The following is a 17,273-nucleotide window of genomic DNA, read 5'->3' on the forward strand; positions in this document are numbered from 1 at the left end:
TGAAAATAAGGGGAAAAAATGGAGATAAACCAGAGCAGCCACAGAGTATATGCAATATGCAATGGTAATTGAGGCATATCTCCATCTCTTTTATGGCATATGGTATCGTACTTTGCTCCAATCCATTAAAAACAAAAACCTCTTTGGATAATGTGCTGACTTAACATACTCTGTGGATGTATTTGTGGAATGAAGGCAAATCATAGCCTCATGACCCCCCCCCCCCCCCCCCCCTTCACATCTCTTCACAAACCAGATGCCCCTGTCAGTCATGTTAAGGAGCCACCAACACAAGGACACATTTCCAAGCAGATGATCACAAAACCTCCTGACGATGAGTCTCCTGCCCATCCCCCCTTCAATCCCCCCTCCCTTCCCCCGACTCCACCCGTCACCATCGTTCCTGTCGCATGTTGGAGAAGGGAACGCATTGTAACAGAGCAAACCCGTTAAATCAACCGCTTTAAATCTATATGGCTGCATTTCCGCACTGCTAACTCTGAGTCACGCAAACTAGTCCTATCTGGAGATATTTGTAATGTCCAATTAGCTTGCAATGTACACCGCAACAAGCTCATGCCCAAGTCATCCTTTTAACACACAGTAACCTTATCACTTACAATGCTCAAAGGACCTGGAAAGAGTACAAAATTGAAAGAAAATCAAATTTGATTACAAAACAGAAGATGACAGTAAGAGATAATAACATCAGTTAAATAAATTTATGGCTGTTTGAAAAAAAAAAAAAAAGAAAAGAAATCAAGTTTCTTGTCAAAAACAACAAAAGATGAGAATGTCCAGTTTTCATTGAGATTTTCATTGAAATTTTTCTTCAAATCAATCCTTCCAATGTTGGCACATCATTGTTGATCCCAAACCATAAAACACTTGAAAAATAAAATGTTAAAATTAAAAATTACCGGTGGCTCAATTATTTGGATGTGTAACACTCTCTTGAAAAATAACTTCTAAAAATAAACAAAACATTTGACTAAAACTATTGAAAAGTCACAGAAATCCAACTACTCTACAAAGAGAGCTTGGGGAGGCTAAAGGTTGATTGTTGCTGATTTTAAAATACCACAAAGGGAGAGGAAAATACTAGAAACTGGGACCTAACAGTGGTCAGTCTGATCTGTCCATCGCCTTCCAACTCCTTTGAGTGGAAAGGTATGCTTTTAAAAAGGACAGAAAAGATCACCTTGGAAAATACTATGTCTTCTCAAAGGGAGAGAACAAAAAAATCCTAAGACTCAGATGGACTTTGATATTGGTTATGAGGTTTTTGTAAAATCCCTGTTAGCTCCACTGAATTAACAGGACCTTCTCTATTCCTCTCCTACGTCTGGACAGGCAGAGTTTGAGGTCAGATGGTCATCCAAGCCAGTAGAGGGCACTGTATAGCAGCAGCTGCACAGAGCAGCAGCAGCAAGTTTTCAAAATTTCGAGTATCCAGTATGTCAGACGCGGGTGTGCCGGCAGCTGTGTGAGGAGCCTGAGGGGGCAGCAGTGGCTCCTGAGGCTGAAGAGGGCTCTTCGTCACTGGACTCACCCTGCTCCTCTTTGTGCAGGCCAAGGCTGATGTGACTCTGCAGGGCAGCTGGGGTCAACCACTCCTTAGGCAGGCAGCTCTGTAGAAATGGGATACAGGAGCTGAAGTAGGCCAGTCTGTTCACCCAGCGTGGGATCTCACGTCCACACAATAGCTAAGAGAAAGAAAGAGGGAGGGCGAGAGAGAGAGGGAGAGAGAGAGAGAATAAGTCTTTGCTTGAAATCTCTTATCTCTTAGTTTAACACTGTCACACAATCCAAAAGGGGAAGGTAGAGGGTTGGCCGACCATGATTACTAAATACCAATGATTTCTGTCATCACTGAGGATTACTTATTGCGTTTGGCAGCAGATAGCTACTGACCTCTGAGAGAGAAGAGGAGAAGTGGTTGCAGTTTTTGTGCATCAGATGGTATGCGTTTCCTTTGAACTCTTTACCCAACTCCTCCATGATCTTATCAATGTCTTCCTCAGTGAAGTCTGTGGTGCCCAGAGCAATTGCCTCCCTGTATGGGGAAAAAAGAAACATTTTTCATCACTGCTAGAGACAGTAAAGAGATATTTACTTAAGCCTTGAGGCAATAAGCTAAAAATACTAGCATTTGTGTCAGTAACATGACAAGTGACCGGTGGATAAAACATACTTTGACCAGACCCTTCCCATGCTATCAAAATAAGTGTGTGTGTGTGTGCGTGTGTGTATATCTATTTGACACACTGACTTGAATTTAAAGGTCTCTCCCAGTTCTGCAGCATTTCCAGGGTTGATCTCAAAGATGCCACTGAAAGGGTATGGGTGACCGCCATATGCAAATTCTGTAAAGTACGGGAGGGCAATAATATATTACAGTAACACAATACTGTCATACTTACTTACCACATGTCTGTGTGGCGTAATGTACAACCTCAAACAAAAAAAAACATTCATATTTTCCGTTGTGTCCTTCCTCTTTTAAATATTGCATCTGTGTTCAACACCATGACAGGGGATATTTTATACTGATTAGTCTGGTGATGTCTTTGGCTCACTGAACATAATGTCATCAGCTCTGCTGATAATTTAACTTAGCGGTGATATCATCTCTCTGAGAGCATCAGTCATCTATCCTGCATCAATGCCACTGACATATACTGCATTCTGAGTTCACTGTACTGTTGGCCAGACGGCCTGACACACAGAACTAGTGGCTCTCCTTCTGTTAGAATAAGATCTATGTCACTCGGAGCGAGAAAGAGAGAGAGAGAGAGAGAAAGGGGGAGAGAGAAAGAGAGAGAGAGATACATAGAGCATAGTGGTGCAACAGACTCTCTCTCTCTCTTTCACCCTCTCTCTCTCTCTCTCTCTCTTTCACCCCCCCCCCCTCTCTCTCACCTTGCTTTGTGAGTCAGATATGACTCAGAGCCATGGGAGGAGGGAAATTTTGCCTATGAGCTCAGGATAAGATGATGCATGGCCATAAAATGACTGCTGCTGCATTCCTACAGTATCTCAGTTCCATAGAACAATGTGGGGCAGAATGCTCTTTGGCTGTAGGTTAGCAAGGCACAAAACATTATATATTACATTATATTCATCAATTTGGTTCTAATGTTCAATTTGACTTTAATTTCCCTGGTTAACTATCTACAAGGGGGCAATGTTAAGAATAAACACAATAAGTGATCTTTTTTTGATGTTGACACTTGAGTGTGGGTTTATTTCGGAGAAAGAAACAGAGATATGCTAAAAGATACAGTTCATGTCATAGCTTCTACTGTACCTCTGCCATAAATTTCAATGCCTGAGTGGAAGACTCCAATACCCAGTGTGGAGGTGTACTCATTGATCCAGTACTGAGAGACAGAAGGAGAGAAAGGGAGATTATGTGAGGGCTAATATCATTGCCAACGCTGCAAATATGAAACAGAGTTATAGTGTTTATTATATGCAGTTGCAGTATTATATGTGAAAATTACAATATTACATTAATAATGTACTGTACATGCACGCAAGTTAGAGAGGCAGGGGAGAGAGTTTGGGAGATCAATCCAGGTCAGAGATTTCATCAGCAAAGGACTTTCACTAAACAGCTGACCATCATAGATCAATTTTTATTGTTACCACAGACAGGGGCTCCCATTACTCTCATAGACTACTACTACTGTAAGAAAAAAAGCAGGTAGTATATTAGAGCCTTTTAATGGTAATTTTAATTGTGATAAGGAAACATCTAACAGTCATATTTAGAAATCGAAAACACTACAAATAGACTTGAAGAATTCTTGTGTTAAACTGGCATAGCTTAAAAAAAAACGTTAAAACATTAAAATAGACTCAAAAAAGACTTAAAGAGGGGTTCTGTGTTTCTGAACTGATGTCAAAAATCATTTGCGCGCACACACACACACACACACACACACACACACACACACACACATTTCAGGAATTACCATTAGGATACAAACATTTCCCCCCATAAATCTGTGTAATTGTCTTGGTTAGGTTGTACTGCTGGGTCTTGCAAGGCTAATGCAATAACAGTTGGGCTAGTCAGCATCTCTGTTGGGTTTTCTGACAAATAGAGACAGCTTTATTCCAACAGACAGGATATCGATGTAGTTAGGACAGGGCTCTAGATCTTAATGGGGGCATGGCCACCAATCTCTCCCTATGTCTGGGGAGAAGCATTAAGCATGATCCACTGGTGCCAGAGAAAACAGCCTGATATAATGCAGTGTATGACTGTATGCCAGACTTTGTGTGTGCGTGTGTGTATGTGTGTGAGGGTGTGTGAGTTTCACATGCGTGGGCAAGAGAGTATGCAGACCCTATTTATAAGGATTTTTATAAATAAAATGTAGATGAAGTTTGTGAAGGTGGTGTTGATTCCATCTGACAAACTGAAGTACAGCTCCACTGTGATATGTACCATGCAAAAAAGAGTACCTTAAGTTCTTCTTTAATAAGTACAGTAGTCTTTGGTTCTCTGGTTGCAAACATTGTAAAATGCAGTTACAACTCAAAAGGTAATACGTGTGTTGTACATTGTTGTTAAGTATGACAACCTTTATACCACCTTTCCACTCGCTCGACTTCCCCTGGATTATGAAGGCATTCGAAAGCATTTCCATATATATATATATATTCTCTTTTTTTTAAATTTAGCATGTGTTCATCTCCAGACAAATTTATGAGAAAGGGATGGACAGTTGTCCTGTGATTGATTTAGTGTGACTGTCTGATGTTTGAGACACACTGTGTGTGCTGTTTCAATGTGTGTGTGTGTGTGTGTGTGTGTCAGAGAGTGTGTGTTTGACCCTATTCCACTCCAGAGCACAGTCAATTCCACTGATTAAATCAGTCCCCTCAGATCCAGCCATTAGTGAGACATAAAGCCTCACACTCACACACACATTCACACACTCTGATCATTCGGCCCTGTGATCACAAACAGAATGTCTTTCTGTAAACTAATGACATTACTTGGAATCATCAAAGGAATTACCATTAGTTTGATCTGTCTTTAAGAGAATTCATTGATATTTTAGCAACATAAGCCATATTTATTTCATTTGAACACCACAGTATGTGATCACACAGTATTAAACACCACACTACAGCAATGTCAGCATCAGGTGAGGTAGTTCTCTAAACATTTTTTCTTTCTATTTCTATCACAGGACTGAGTTATGGATAGTGGTGAAAAACCCAGCTTGTCCAGGTTTCTATGCTCAGTGAACAAAAGGTAGTAACAGCACAGAAACAGCAACCTATAATACACACAGACAGTTCCCATACCAATAGACTCAGAATCAGTCACATAGCACTGCCATTTAATGTCATGGCGCAGGGCTGAGATTGGCCGGTTGCCATGGAAACTGCCAGTGACGATGTCTGTCAACTGTTATTTTTTCATCACTCGAATTGGAATGTTGGCTAACAACAGAAACAGGTTTAGGCCACTGATCAGCTGCAAATCAAATACCTTCAGTTATTTTACATATTTTTTCAGCGGCATGCAGAGCAATTCCACCAGCATTACCAGCGTAAGCCATACGCACAAATAATATGCTAAAGACACATACTACAATAGCTATTTCTTTTGCAGTAAAAATGGAGAGAACAAGCAACACTAAGTCAATTTTCCCATCAGACAACGGCACCCATTCATTCTCTCATCTAACCTCGGCTCGGGAAATGAAGAAAAAAAAAAAAAACTGTGGTTCCGTGCCGCTTTTTGTTACACTCTCCCTCTGCAACCCAACACCACCTAACCGCAACTCATACATATCCACAATCAATCCTGAAGCTGTTCCCCTCACTCTCCCCACCCAAACTCTAACCCCCCCCCCTCTCCTCTACAAAGTGTTTCATCATACGTGTGCCTCTCCGCATTTCTCATCAATTGTCTTCATGCAAATTGTCCAGATGATATCAGATACACACACACACACACACACCCTTTCTATCCAATAATCTTCAGCCACCCTAAATCAAAGTTGGGGGTGGATAAGTGGTGCTGGAGGGGTTAAGAGCTCTGGCAGCAGCTGCCCCTGTATGAATAATTGAGTAGACTGGGATTTAATATGCATACATGTGAGAACCTAATTAACCTGGTGCAACAACAACACTAGATGCTTCAGCTCTACGCCAACACAAGATGTAGACTTAGATTTCCAAACATGGCAACCCAGCTTTAAATAAACATAGACTAACACCACATCAGTCAATCTCAACTGACATCAGAGTATTTCTGAAAAGGTATACTGTACGAGAGTGGGAAAGTCACTTGGGATTACAGTCCATATTGAACAGATAATAATTCGTAACAAATTAATTTGTAATCATTTGCAATAAATAAATAAATAAATAAATTGTCCTATGTATTACAGGAGAAATGTTAGGGATAATTGGATATGTGTTAGTTACACTTACATTGCTGGTGTAACTGGTGTGCCTTCACTTCATCTGATAGCAATGAGCCACAGAGATATAATACATGTCGCATCTTTACAGTGGCACAATACACAACAGCATAATGTTCATAGTGAATTATCTCTGAATATTCTTTTTTTTTTTTTCATGTCTAACCAGTATGTGGTAACTATGTGTTTTAATGTTATGTATTTTGTATCGTTATCATGTAACTCACATGACTTTCCAGACACTGAGGAATTAGGTGAAAAAGAGACTTGTAAATTTGATGAGACATTTTTGTTCGATTTGATTTTTAATGATTTTATTGATTTTGAATTCAGAGCAATGTCATGAAACGCCTCCCACTGAACCTACATTGCTGTAGCCATGTCTACCATCTCAATTTAGCTGCAGTGACGTGTATGTATTCTCAGTCAACTCCCACTCTCCCTCTCTCTCACACTCACACACACACACACACACACACACACACACGCATACACACGTACACCAGTGTCTATGCAGAGATTACGCACTTCACTGCGTCTCCCAAAGACACTGCGTCACTTGCTCTTTCCCTGAAAGCTCCTCATCATCCCTACTCTGTCTGTGTGACGCATGCACAGCCTAGATATTGCCACTCTAAGTGTTTGGCTCCATTTTTAGTCAAAGTGAATGGGGAAACCGCATGCCATAAGGGGACATCATGACTGCCTCTAGGACAATAAAGACTTAACAATCTACAACACATTAAGATTTTACCACTGATTGTGTTACTAATGTTTCTATCACTTCAAAGAGGCTTCTGAGTCTCTTATCTCTAATAGACTCAGAGAACTTTTGTGAACCGTTCCTTGAATAACATGCCTTATTTATCTGTTTATGTGTGTTACAACCATAGTGTAATGCAGGCTCTGCTAACTACTTCAGCTGCCCTTTTCTGGACTAGAACCTATGCATCTGTGAGTATTTTTGATGATCCCACCCCTTCCCCGATGACCTTGTTTGACCTGAAGGTCCCTCCTGGACAGCAATGTGCCATGGGAAATTTATCAGTTGAGGGAACAGCTGCCATCCTGAGCCACTCTGTGCCTGAAGTGGCCCTTCTCAGATAGGAGGAGACTTAACTTGCATGCCTGCTTGTATGCGTATATATGTGCATGTGTGTGTGCTTGTGTGTGCACGTGTACAGTCTCTGTGGCATGTATGCATGGTATTATGTTTGTGTACAAGGTTGTGAGTGTGTGCATATTAACTCAGCTTTGTAAATATAAATACACAGTCTGTAAATACACAGGTTTTTTAAAATTTCATATTTCAATAAAACATTGGCATGAAAAGTTCACCACAAATGTGGTTTGGTTTCAAATACCCCATTCAACACACATATGTCCTGATGGCTTTTGAAAGTTGGATTTGGTCCAGCTGAACTGTGCACGCACTGAACTGTGACCAGTTGGGTCAGCCAAGCATTACAAAGACAAATCATATGCTCTTTTTCCCTGTTCAGAACAGACGCAAAAAGTCCATGGAACTTGAGGGAAACATCTAAAGCATGCATATTTGTGTGCACATCTATGAATGAGCGTGTGCAGTTTTTTCAAACCGATAAAGAAGACCATACTGACGCTCAAGTGGCGAGTCCTTCAAATCTCTAAAGTGCAGAATCTTGCTTTAGCTATTATTTACCTTATTTCACCAAAAAAAATGCAGACTACCTCATCAAAACATACAGTTTAAAGGAAACAACTGAACAGGAAAGAAGTGGTACACTGCAGATCCAATACTTTTCAACCAGACTGTCTGTAACCTTAACCATCAACATACACACTGAAACTGTTCCTACTGAAAACATAGCACCGGCTGAGGTTGTCTGCTGCTGCACATGTTGGTACTCATTAAACCCAAAGGGCACATAAAGTTTAAAGTCCCTTTTGGTCACAAGGAGACTTCAATAAAGAATTTATGATGGTGATTCCCCTTCTGTGTGCCTGCAAGTGAGGGCAAGGACGTCTCTCTCCTCTGAAAGCTATTCCAAACAATTCTACATTTTCATGGTTTGTTCTAGCATCAATGAATCATTTCAAAAATGCATTAATACGGTTAACAGAACTTACTGCTCAGCTGAGATGGGTTTTGTGTATTTGTGTCACTTATCATTTTTGAGTTTAAGAAACAGCTGCCAGATTGAGATGTTTCAAGGTTCCCCATTCAAACGCAAGCAACACTACGAGAGCTCCAGAATATTACCCATAAAAAATAACTGGTACATTTTAATATTGTGCCATATTGTACAATCTTCACGTAACTGTCCATATTTCAAAATAATGTGTTTTAACAGATGGTTAATGTAGTTACATTATTAAGAAACAAGATCAAGGCATTAGCGACGCATTAACCCGTGACTCTGAAATTGAGCACCAGTTTGTAACTAACTTAATATGTTGTTACACTAATGTTCCGAAATAATCAAGATATCTGAAGTGAACTTGTCTCAGGTACTAACTAATATAGTCTCCTGTTCACAGCCAAGCAAGGTATTATGATGGGTAAAAAACTGACAGATTGTATTTTTCACAACATTTATCACCATAATGCTGCTTTATCAGTAAGCACCACAGCACACAGAGCTGAGTCATGGCCAAGCTATTGTGGATGGTTGGTGTATTCACAGACTAGAGAGGTTCTGACATCCCTGATTATAAAGTATGTGGCCCCTATCTAATGGAGTCAATGTTTTATCAAGTTCTCAAATTTGAATATCAAATACGTGAGGGACCTAGTTTCACAGTCAGGCTAAACCATTTGACACTGCTTAGGATAAACCTGCTTCTGTAGCAGTTTTGTTTGGAAAAACATTCTTATATCTTGGCACAAGCCTGAGCAACAGCTCTGTCCAAATGAGCATTTCAAACAACTATTAGTTTTCTGACATAAACAGAACCCAAGGAAAGGGTACAGAATCACTGGGGTTTTTTTTTTTTGTGGCCTCCATCAGAGGGAAGAGACATAGCTAAGCAAACACATGTTAATAGATATGATGGTTCAGGGGAATTAATTCCCGAAGAGAAGAAGCTTCATTTGCTTGGAGCTCTAAAGTTACCGCAGTGTTAGAGTAGAAAAATGCTAATTTGTTTTTCTATTTACGCTTGATTGTGCCCTTTGAAAGATACTGAAAGAGAGAATCTTTGTTCACTGAAAGTACATTGATTCTGTATGGTTAACATTTATTTTATGGGATGAAGAAGGTATACTGTACGTGTATAAGTTTATTTTTAATTCATTATTGTACTTTTGTTAACTGTTTTTCTGATGTTCAGCACATGTTCACTTGACACAACTTCATGACTGAATGTATGCTTTTGTACTTTTTTTTGTAACTTTTGTACTACTGTAGAAATTAAAGACTTTTCAATGCATCTTCCATTTTTTTCATGTTTTTGCAAATTACGATACATACCGGTACACCAGTATGCCAAAGAAATCTAAACATTTTGCATTATTATTAGTTCACACAAGAAACCAGATCACAAAGATCAGGTGATTAGAAAACAGCATCAGTGAAATGGCTGTATCATATTGCTCGTGGACATACAACAAAGGAACAGCTGTCATTGACCCATTAGGCTGTTTTTACTTCCCACAATTCAGATCTCTAATGTGTACATAGTGAATAATAGGAAATGAATATGAAATTCTCATCCCCCTGCAGCCATCTTATTACTTTTGATCTAGTCTACTCTGTAATCACCACTGGCATTGTTAAGGAGGAAAAGTATTGCACACAAAGCACCCTGGGATGTTGGTGTACTAATGTCAGGCATCACAGTGTCTCCTTTTGTACTGGAGAACAGGTGATCTTAAAATTACCCTTCTCTTACATCAACTGACTCGTGAATGAAAGCAAGGATGATTACTACCGTTCAGGATTTTGGTAAATGATGAACTCTTCCAAGATCCTAAAATTCCTGCACAAAAGTCCACCAACACACATAGACTCCTTCAACACAAACAGAGAAATAAATGCTAATCAAGGTTTTATACTCAGCGGATGACAATATCTGAAGTTGCCTCTTACCATATCATACACGTTAAGGATGACGGGTTCATTGGCCATTCTTTAGCCCTGAGACGGAGATGCGCGCGACAAGTCTATTCAAACGGCGTTATTGCTCTCAAGATAGCAGCACCTTGCGCCAGGGGCACCAGCAGCGCACACAACAGGGGCTTGTGATCCTAAAAGGCAATGAAGGAATACGGTACACTCGACCTTTAGAGCGTCTTTCCAATGGGCTCGCATCCACGACAGTATGCAACAATGTCACTCTCCGTCATTCCCTTGATCAAGTGGTCAGCTTTGCATCATTATATCCAGTGTCCTGGTTCTTTTGGCCTCCAACGAAAGTCCAATGTTAAAGGGAGAATACACGTCTAATTTCTAGAGGTAGCTAGCTATAGGACTGTTTAGTCAGGAAAGGCAGAGGGTCATAAAACAGCTGTCCAAATTGACAGCCTTGTTCATTGGTTTTAGGGCGAAACAACAGGCACTTGTGGCCTTCGGTAAGCGACACACTGGATGAGAATAAAACAAAAAATAAGGTTAAAGGTAGAGAGCAAGAGTTTAAAACAGCCAACCATCAAAGATGCTGCAGTAAAAATATAGGCACTAGGGTGACAGAATTGTGTTTCGGATTGTTTCGCCTCCCCTCACTGTATTCTGCAAGTCGCCACGGTTGCTTTGCGCTGTTACAACCTTCAGTATTATCAAATACACCTGCTGGAGGCCAGAGGAGTCCCTCCAGTCAGTTTCTCTTTAACAAATTGCTATCAAGAGTCAAGACGAAGGTCCTTGAGGCACAGCTGGAACGCTGACGCAGACCTCGAGCTCTGAAAGATGTGACTAGCCAAATCCCTTGAATTACAAGTCGCCCTTCGATTGGTTTAGTAAACAAATGTACTTCGACTGGGCAACCACATTAAGTACAGAAAGATAGTATCCAGAATGTTACCATCCCCTGTTGCTATGGCTCAGAGGAAAGGTTCTTCCGCTTGGCTGAATACAGGCGACGCAGATGAGAGGGAAGCCTGAGCCGCGGATTTGACCTGGTGTAATCAAAATTGCAGCTGCCATTAGCGGCGGGTTTTATCCTCATGGAGAAGACAGCAGGGGCGGCTGGGGTCGGTTCAAATAGTCCTTTCGCTTATGATGTCCAGAACGCCTCGCCTCCGTTCCGCTATAGTTCCGTGCGACCACGCATAGGGCCCGAAGAATTTCAAACACAGCTTAGAGAAAAGCAGATGACATCATCCGAGCCCAGTTACGAGCGTGATTCGGCTCACGGAACGTCCGTTCATGTACTCTGCACTCGAATGAGTAGGGAGAGAAAGAGACAGCGCCGATTACATCATCATCACCATAAACGCAGCAGCGCGCTATCACCCTCCACCATCCACTGACAGCATCTCGTAATGCAATGGATCGACTGGGGGGTGGAGCGATGCGTAACGCGTAACTTATGATCATCAGAGGGAAACGCGTGGGCTGGAGTGAAGCGTTTGAATATTTACATTTCAAAATAACTACCAAACTGATATTGATATGCAGACCTTAACAGTATGCCAGTTTAGTGTTTTGTTTTGTTTTGCTTTGTTTTTATTTGTTTGTTTGTTTTTACGTAGCTGAATATACATAGGTTAATAAACACACGAGGATCGTTATTTCTATTAAGCCGTTGATGCGATGACCTTTAATTTTGTTGTGGTTTAAGCTTGTAATATTTTACCTCACTGACAGGTCTATGCACCTCAGACTGTGGAGCAAGACTAACATTTAGTTATGAGAACAATGGTACAAACCCTTTCACAGCTCCACACAAATAACAGCATTTAACTCCAACAAACAACAGCCTGTATTTATGAAATGTGAAAACTTCAGTTTGACTGATGTGTATCACCCACATACATTCTGGTACATTCTAATTGGAGCAGAGTACCAGGGCATGTATGTTAGCCTCCAGAAGGGAATTACATGAAGGGGCGTGGGGAGAGTGAGAAAGAACATCGACCCTTGTTTTTGATGGGGGGAAAAAAATGTAGATGTGCAATGTTTCCAGTGTACTGCCCTTAAACCTCACACAGTCCTTCAAAACTGTCTCCTCAGAAATGAGGGGGTCCTTGTAGTGCCCATTGCATTGTATCTCATAGAGATTGATGACACACCCAGGCGTGAAGCCTCTGCTCTTCTGCCGTGGTTGCAAGTAATCAGGTGTTTTTGATCAATGCTGGACTGATTTTCTCTGTGGTCCTTTGCAAGTCTCTGTCTCAGTTGTTCCAGCATTACTCTCGTCATTCGAGCTTTCCTCACTAAACCTCTCTCTCTCAGCTATACCATATTTTAGCTTTGTCTGTGTACCAGTATGTTATGAGTGAAACACATCTGAACTAGTAGCAGGCAGTGTTTTGGATATACACAATGTCCCTGGATTTTTCAGACATTTGCGTTTGGAAAAGGCATTCAAAAATCACTATTAGATTACACTTAGTTTGGTTCTTAAAATTGTACTTTTCAGGTCTGCAGATAAATCTCTCATCTGACAGACTTTTAGAATGGCTCAGCTGCATTTGACAATAAGAATGATAGACACCATTTCAAACCTTTTGTCTAGCATCAGCCTTTCTCACCAGGTTGCTTATTATCCATAGGAAAATATGCAGACAACAGTATGGAATCAAAGAGATCCTATGGAACTGGTAAGTAGTTCTAAGAGCGTTCAATGAATGCACAGTGAGCCAATAGCTCTCCTCTTTCATTTCCTCCTTGAAATGTTAGAGTGCATCTTACCATACAGAATGACTGCATCATTGACTGGGGGTATTGATTTTTATTCCACCAGGTCACTGACAGGAAACATGCACATACACCCATCCAGACAGCGGAACAAATGCACTCCATCACAAACAGAAAGGCACCGCCTGAGCCGTTACAAAGGAACAACATATTAAACCCCAGGGTAGAAACCACAGATAAATTCATGTATCCTGTTTGCTGGTGGTGTCGTTACAAGATATAAGTGACACACAGCTGTGCAGAGAGTCAAGAGCACTGTGGTTTCAGTACATTACGCTGTGAAAAAATGTTTTTGTCTCACATGTGTCAGGTAGGATAGAGTAATAACAGATGTTTAAGATGGCTTCTGCTAACACTTCACTTTTATTCAAGGTTTCATTACAGGATTTTAAAAGAATGACCTACACGTGATTTATACGTATAAATGAGCTGTTTGACATTTGACTGACTGCAGGCCAGAGAGAGCTCATTCATATTCTGTCATACAATTCTCAGTAAGCTGAGTTCACTGATGGACAAGCCCACAGAGCAAAGGTTTCGGTGTCACTGAGCATGAGCAGAAGGAGTCTTGGTGGTTTCCATGGCAACTAAGGAAGGATTCCACTACAGAGAAACATTTCTGAACACCTGTGCCTTCTCTTCAGATTTTATAAGTCTGTTCTGAGTGCATTTTGAGGTTTGCAATCCACCTGTATGTTTTTTCTTGTGTCAAATAACCTTAAAATGAATTAATGTTCAAAACGATGAACAAGGCTATTGTATTCTGCTGGGAAAAAAACAACTTAATATATTTCACTAATGGTAAACTCCTTAGTAAGAATTTGATATGGAACAACATCAGTGGAAAGGGGAAAAAAAAGAAAGAAAAAAAAGAGAGAGAGAACTGCGACAGTTTTTCCACACCAGAAGAGGGCACTGTTTGTCCTGTTCCCATATCTCCTCTTCCTCTCCTATTTGTCTTCACTACTGCGACAATGTAAAAAGTGGGATAGACAGTCATTTCTGCTTGCAGTGGCTAAATGTCTATGAACAGAACTTCTCAACATTAAACCAAGCACTACTTTCTGATTTCAACATAGACAGCTTTATTTGTGATTGTTTTACTCAAAAGCATTACAGTATTACCAGCTCTAGTTTAAGGCACAAATTTGCATACATGTCAGTGTACCTATTGAGGAGTCATGTAAAACAGAACAGGCTTAGCTGACGGATGACAACTGTAGATAGACGCATATGTTAAGCAAGTCAAAAATAGTGAACAACAATGTGATGAACTTTACAAACTTCTTGGCCTCCTGTTAAAAAAAAAAAAAAAAATCAAAACCCATTTTCCTGACTGTTAACTAAGCACATTTCTGTATATCCCACAAGCCAGCCTGCTTCTGCATTAGCTCAGTACTGAAACACGCCAGCAGTTTTGCTAACTTTGACAATATACCAGTCATGTCCCTACGTTCTATTCCCTTTACACTCCTCTGTAAGCATCCGTTTTTCCCGTGCCAAGTGTACATAGCCTTAAGAAATCGGTTCAAGCTTTATTAGGGACTCCTTCCCAGGCATGCTAACACATTCACACTGCTGCTGAGTCATTACCCAGTGATGTACAATTTAACCATAAGGCCTCACCAATAATTTACGTTAACACCTGAAATCATAGTGCACTTGAACATATCATCCCATTCCATTTTCACGGCGTGAACCAAAGACACCAGACAGACACCTTATATTCCAATCACACATCTTGACTGATCACAGAACAATTCACTGATCACACACATAAAACGATTATGATGCCGTTATTCCAAATCTGACAAACAGAAAAAGCCCTGTTGTTGTTTTTCAGTCTTCCAAAGATCATGTCTAGATGAGTGGCACTGTGCCCACAGCTGTGTGGGGGATCAAGTTTGATTTTGCGTAGGAGGTTGAGAGCAAGTATTGACCGTCTGTATTCGTTTTCGTTTCTCTCTCCCGATCTCTCTCCTTCTTTTTGTCAAAGTCAAAGGCGTGTTTGCATATCAGGCCCGAATGAATTAAAAACAACTCTGTGCAGCCAGACATCACTGAGGAGAATATAACTTAAATATCTCTTGATTGTTGTTTACGTGCACAAAGTTCACAACCAGATCATTTAATGAGCATTGCTTGTGAATTCTGCACCTTTTTATTTTGTAAAGTTATGCTTGCAACAGACTACATAATTATAAAAGAGGTTCTACTGATCTTTCCATTTGGTTTGGCCAGATAGTAAAACTTCCGCAACTGCATGTGAGACACACAGAATGGCACTTATTTAAAGCATTTGCCAAGGATCCCCCATACCATGACAGAAAGAGAGACATACGGCTGAGATTAGCGTGACAACAAAAAACCATTGAATTTGTAGGTGAACTGCGGAAAGTTCTACTATCATTTCCTGAGCCGTGTCAGATTTCCAGTGGACAGGAGGCACCACAGAGTGTCATGATGCTGGGACCTTTGCGATGTATTTTTCTTTCTTTTGGAAAAAAAAAAAACAAAATCTTGTGAAACCATTTCTTGTATAGGCTCAGTTTCCACATTTCCCTTTCCATAAACACATGCTACAAATTCTCAACAAAAAAATCAAAAAAAGAAAGAAAAACAAACGAACAAAGTCATTTAAAAAAGCATTTCATGTGACAGAAGAGAAAAGTACAGGTATACATACATACATATATAGTTACTCATTTCTGAAAACGATTTGGTAAAACCTTATGCTGAACAACATGAAAACAAACCAAAGTGCTGCAACGGAGCCTGTTGTTTATCTGTCCATGTGTTTGGATGAGATTACATGACTGATTTTAGCAGATTAGCAAAACTGTTATTGCTGAAGCCCCACGACAGATTTTGTTATATCTGCCCTAACCCTCCTAAAGAACGCAAAGTGCTCTCTCACCAGACCTGTTTAATCTTAACTGACTTTTTTATTTTTTTCTTTTAAAGCAAGGTTATATGAAATGAATGAGCAATGGGATGGGCAAGACAAACAAAGAAAACAAATACACAAACATAGCAAAAAAAAAAAAAAAAATCTGCATCAATTCAGAGCAAAAGCAAAATACACTAAGAGCCCTGAGTAACCTGGAGAGACAAACTAGCTCAGAGGGAGAGCTTCAGGGCTCCGTTGAATCATCCAAGAACCACACGGCCTACGTATTCTGGTCCAGCTCAGCTCTGCTCTGCTCTGAGAGAACGCTGAGGGGCCAGGGGGGGGTTGAGGGTCTGCGTCTTTTCATTGCCTGTGTCCCCACCACCATCTTCCACCTGTCTGAGCCTTTCCCACGAGGCCAGTTCAGTTACATGGAACACCCTGCTACGCACATCTTCGCTTCACTAATCTCCCTTTTCTAATAACTGTGACCAAGCTAACATGATGCTTTAGATGCTTAGAATTTCGACTAAGTGTCTGTGATTATCTTGAAATGAAGAACAGCTCAATCTTGTCATGATAATAATAATAATTACAATGCGAACAATATCGAATTTAGGAATGGAATGCCACCAAAGCACTTTATGTTTTAGGGTTGTTGTTTTTTTTTTTTCTTTCTTGCGCTGATGTTTTTGGACCCCACGAGTGTCACTGTTTTCATAATCCAAATTTTGTCCATAAAATTGGATCGAAGAGTTAAATTGCTTTCCTGGGATTCAGCGGGAGGCGTCTATAGGCGAGGAAAGCAGCTACTGCGACTGCTCCGACTGCGATCGCGATCAGTGCAACTGGAAGGAGTGAGGATTCTCCGTCTGATCGAGAGCTTGTCGAACCGTTTAGTGTGTGTGGAGGCTGTTGAGAGAGAAAAAAAGAAAAAAAAATCTCTCTCTATATATATATAAACATTTCTCCATGCACATACACATCCGCGCCACCCCTGGCATTGCCACACTTATCAGTTACCTATAATCACTCTCTAACCTCCTTCAACACACACCTTACTTACATGTCTGTTATTCATATGTTACC

The 17,273-nt window shown here is 40.6% G+C and overlaps 2 protein-coding genes across 3 annotated transcripts in view; both read right to left on the reverse strand.

Moving 5' to 3' along the window:
• LOC115809930 (synaptojanin-2-binding protein) overlaps positions 1 to 17,273 on the reverse strand; it is a 131,991-nt gene that overhangs the window by 111,878 nt on the left and 2,840 nt on the right. The window contains exon 4 of one of the 2 annotated variants that reach the window (XM_030771817.1): positions 14,397 to 17,096. The exons of the other annotated variant lie outside the window; for it this stretch is intronic. Coding sequence (XP_030627677.1) covers positions 16,941 to 17,096 — 156 coding nt within the window. The 3' untranslated portion in view covers positions 14,397 to 16,940. Of the gene's footprint in view, positions 1 to 14,396; positions 17,097 to 17,273 lie in introns of those variants that run through there. 2 annotated transcript variants of the gene reach the window in all.
• LOC115809928 (deubiquitinase DESI2) lies at positions 872 to 11,841 on the reverse strand. Its single transcript, XM_030771814.1, has 5 exons — positions 10,526 to 11,841; positions 3,311 to 3,383; positions 2,273 to 2,366; positions 1,915 to 2,056; positions 872 to 1,706 (listed from the first exon to the last, which is right to left on the reverse strand). Exons 1-5 carry the CDS (start codon positions 10,562 to 10,564, stop codon positions 1,461 to 1,463), a joined length of 594 nt encoding a protein of 197 aa, XP_030627674.1. The 5' UTR covers positions 10,565 to 11,841; the 3' UTR covers positions 872 to 1,460.

This window comes from Chanos chanos, chromosome 4 (genome assembly GCF_902362185.1).
Source record: "Chanos chanos chromosome 4, fChaCha1.1, whole genome shotgun sequence".
In the NCBI taxonomy this organism is placed as follows: domain Eukaryota; kingdom Metazoa; phylum Chordata; class Actinopteri; order Gonorynchiformes; family Chanidae; genus Chanos; species Chanos chanos.

What these genes read in the sequence shown, in the direction of transcription:
- LOC115809928 (XM_030771814.1), bottom strand. Translation starts at nt 10,564, where the DNA reads ATGGCCAATGAACCCGTCATCCTTAACGTGTATGATATG. An exon ending in TCCTTAACGTGTATGATATG is followed by an intron (nt 3,384 to 10,525) that starts GTAAGAGGCAAC and finishes TCTGTCTCTCAG; the next exon opens with TACTGGATCAATGAGTACAC. An exon ending in CATTGAAATTTATGGCAGAG is followed by an intron (nt 2,367 to 3,310) that starts GTACAGTAGAAG and finishes CGTACTTTACAG; the next exon opens with AATTTGCATATGGCGGTCAC.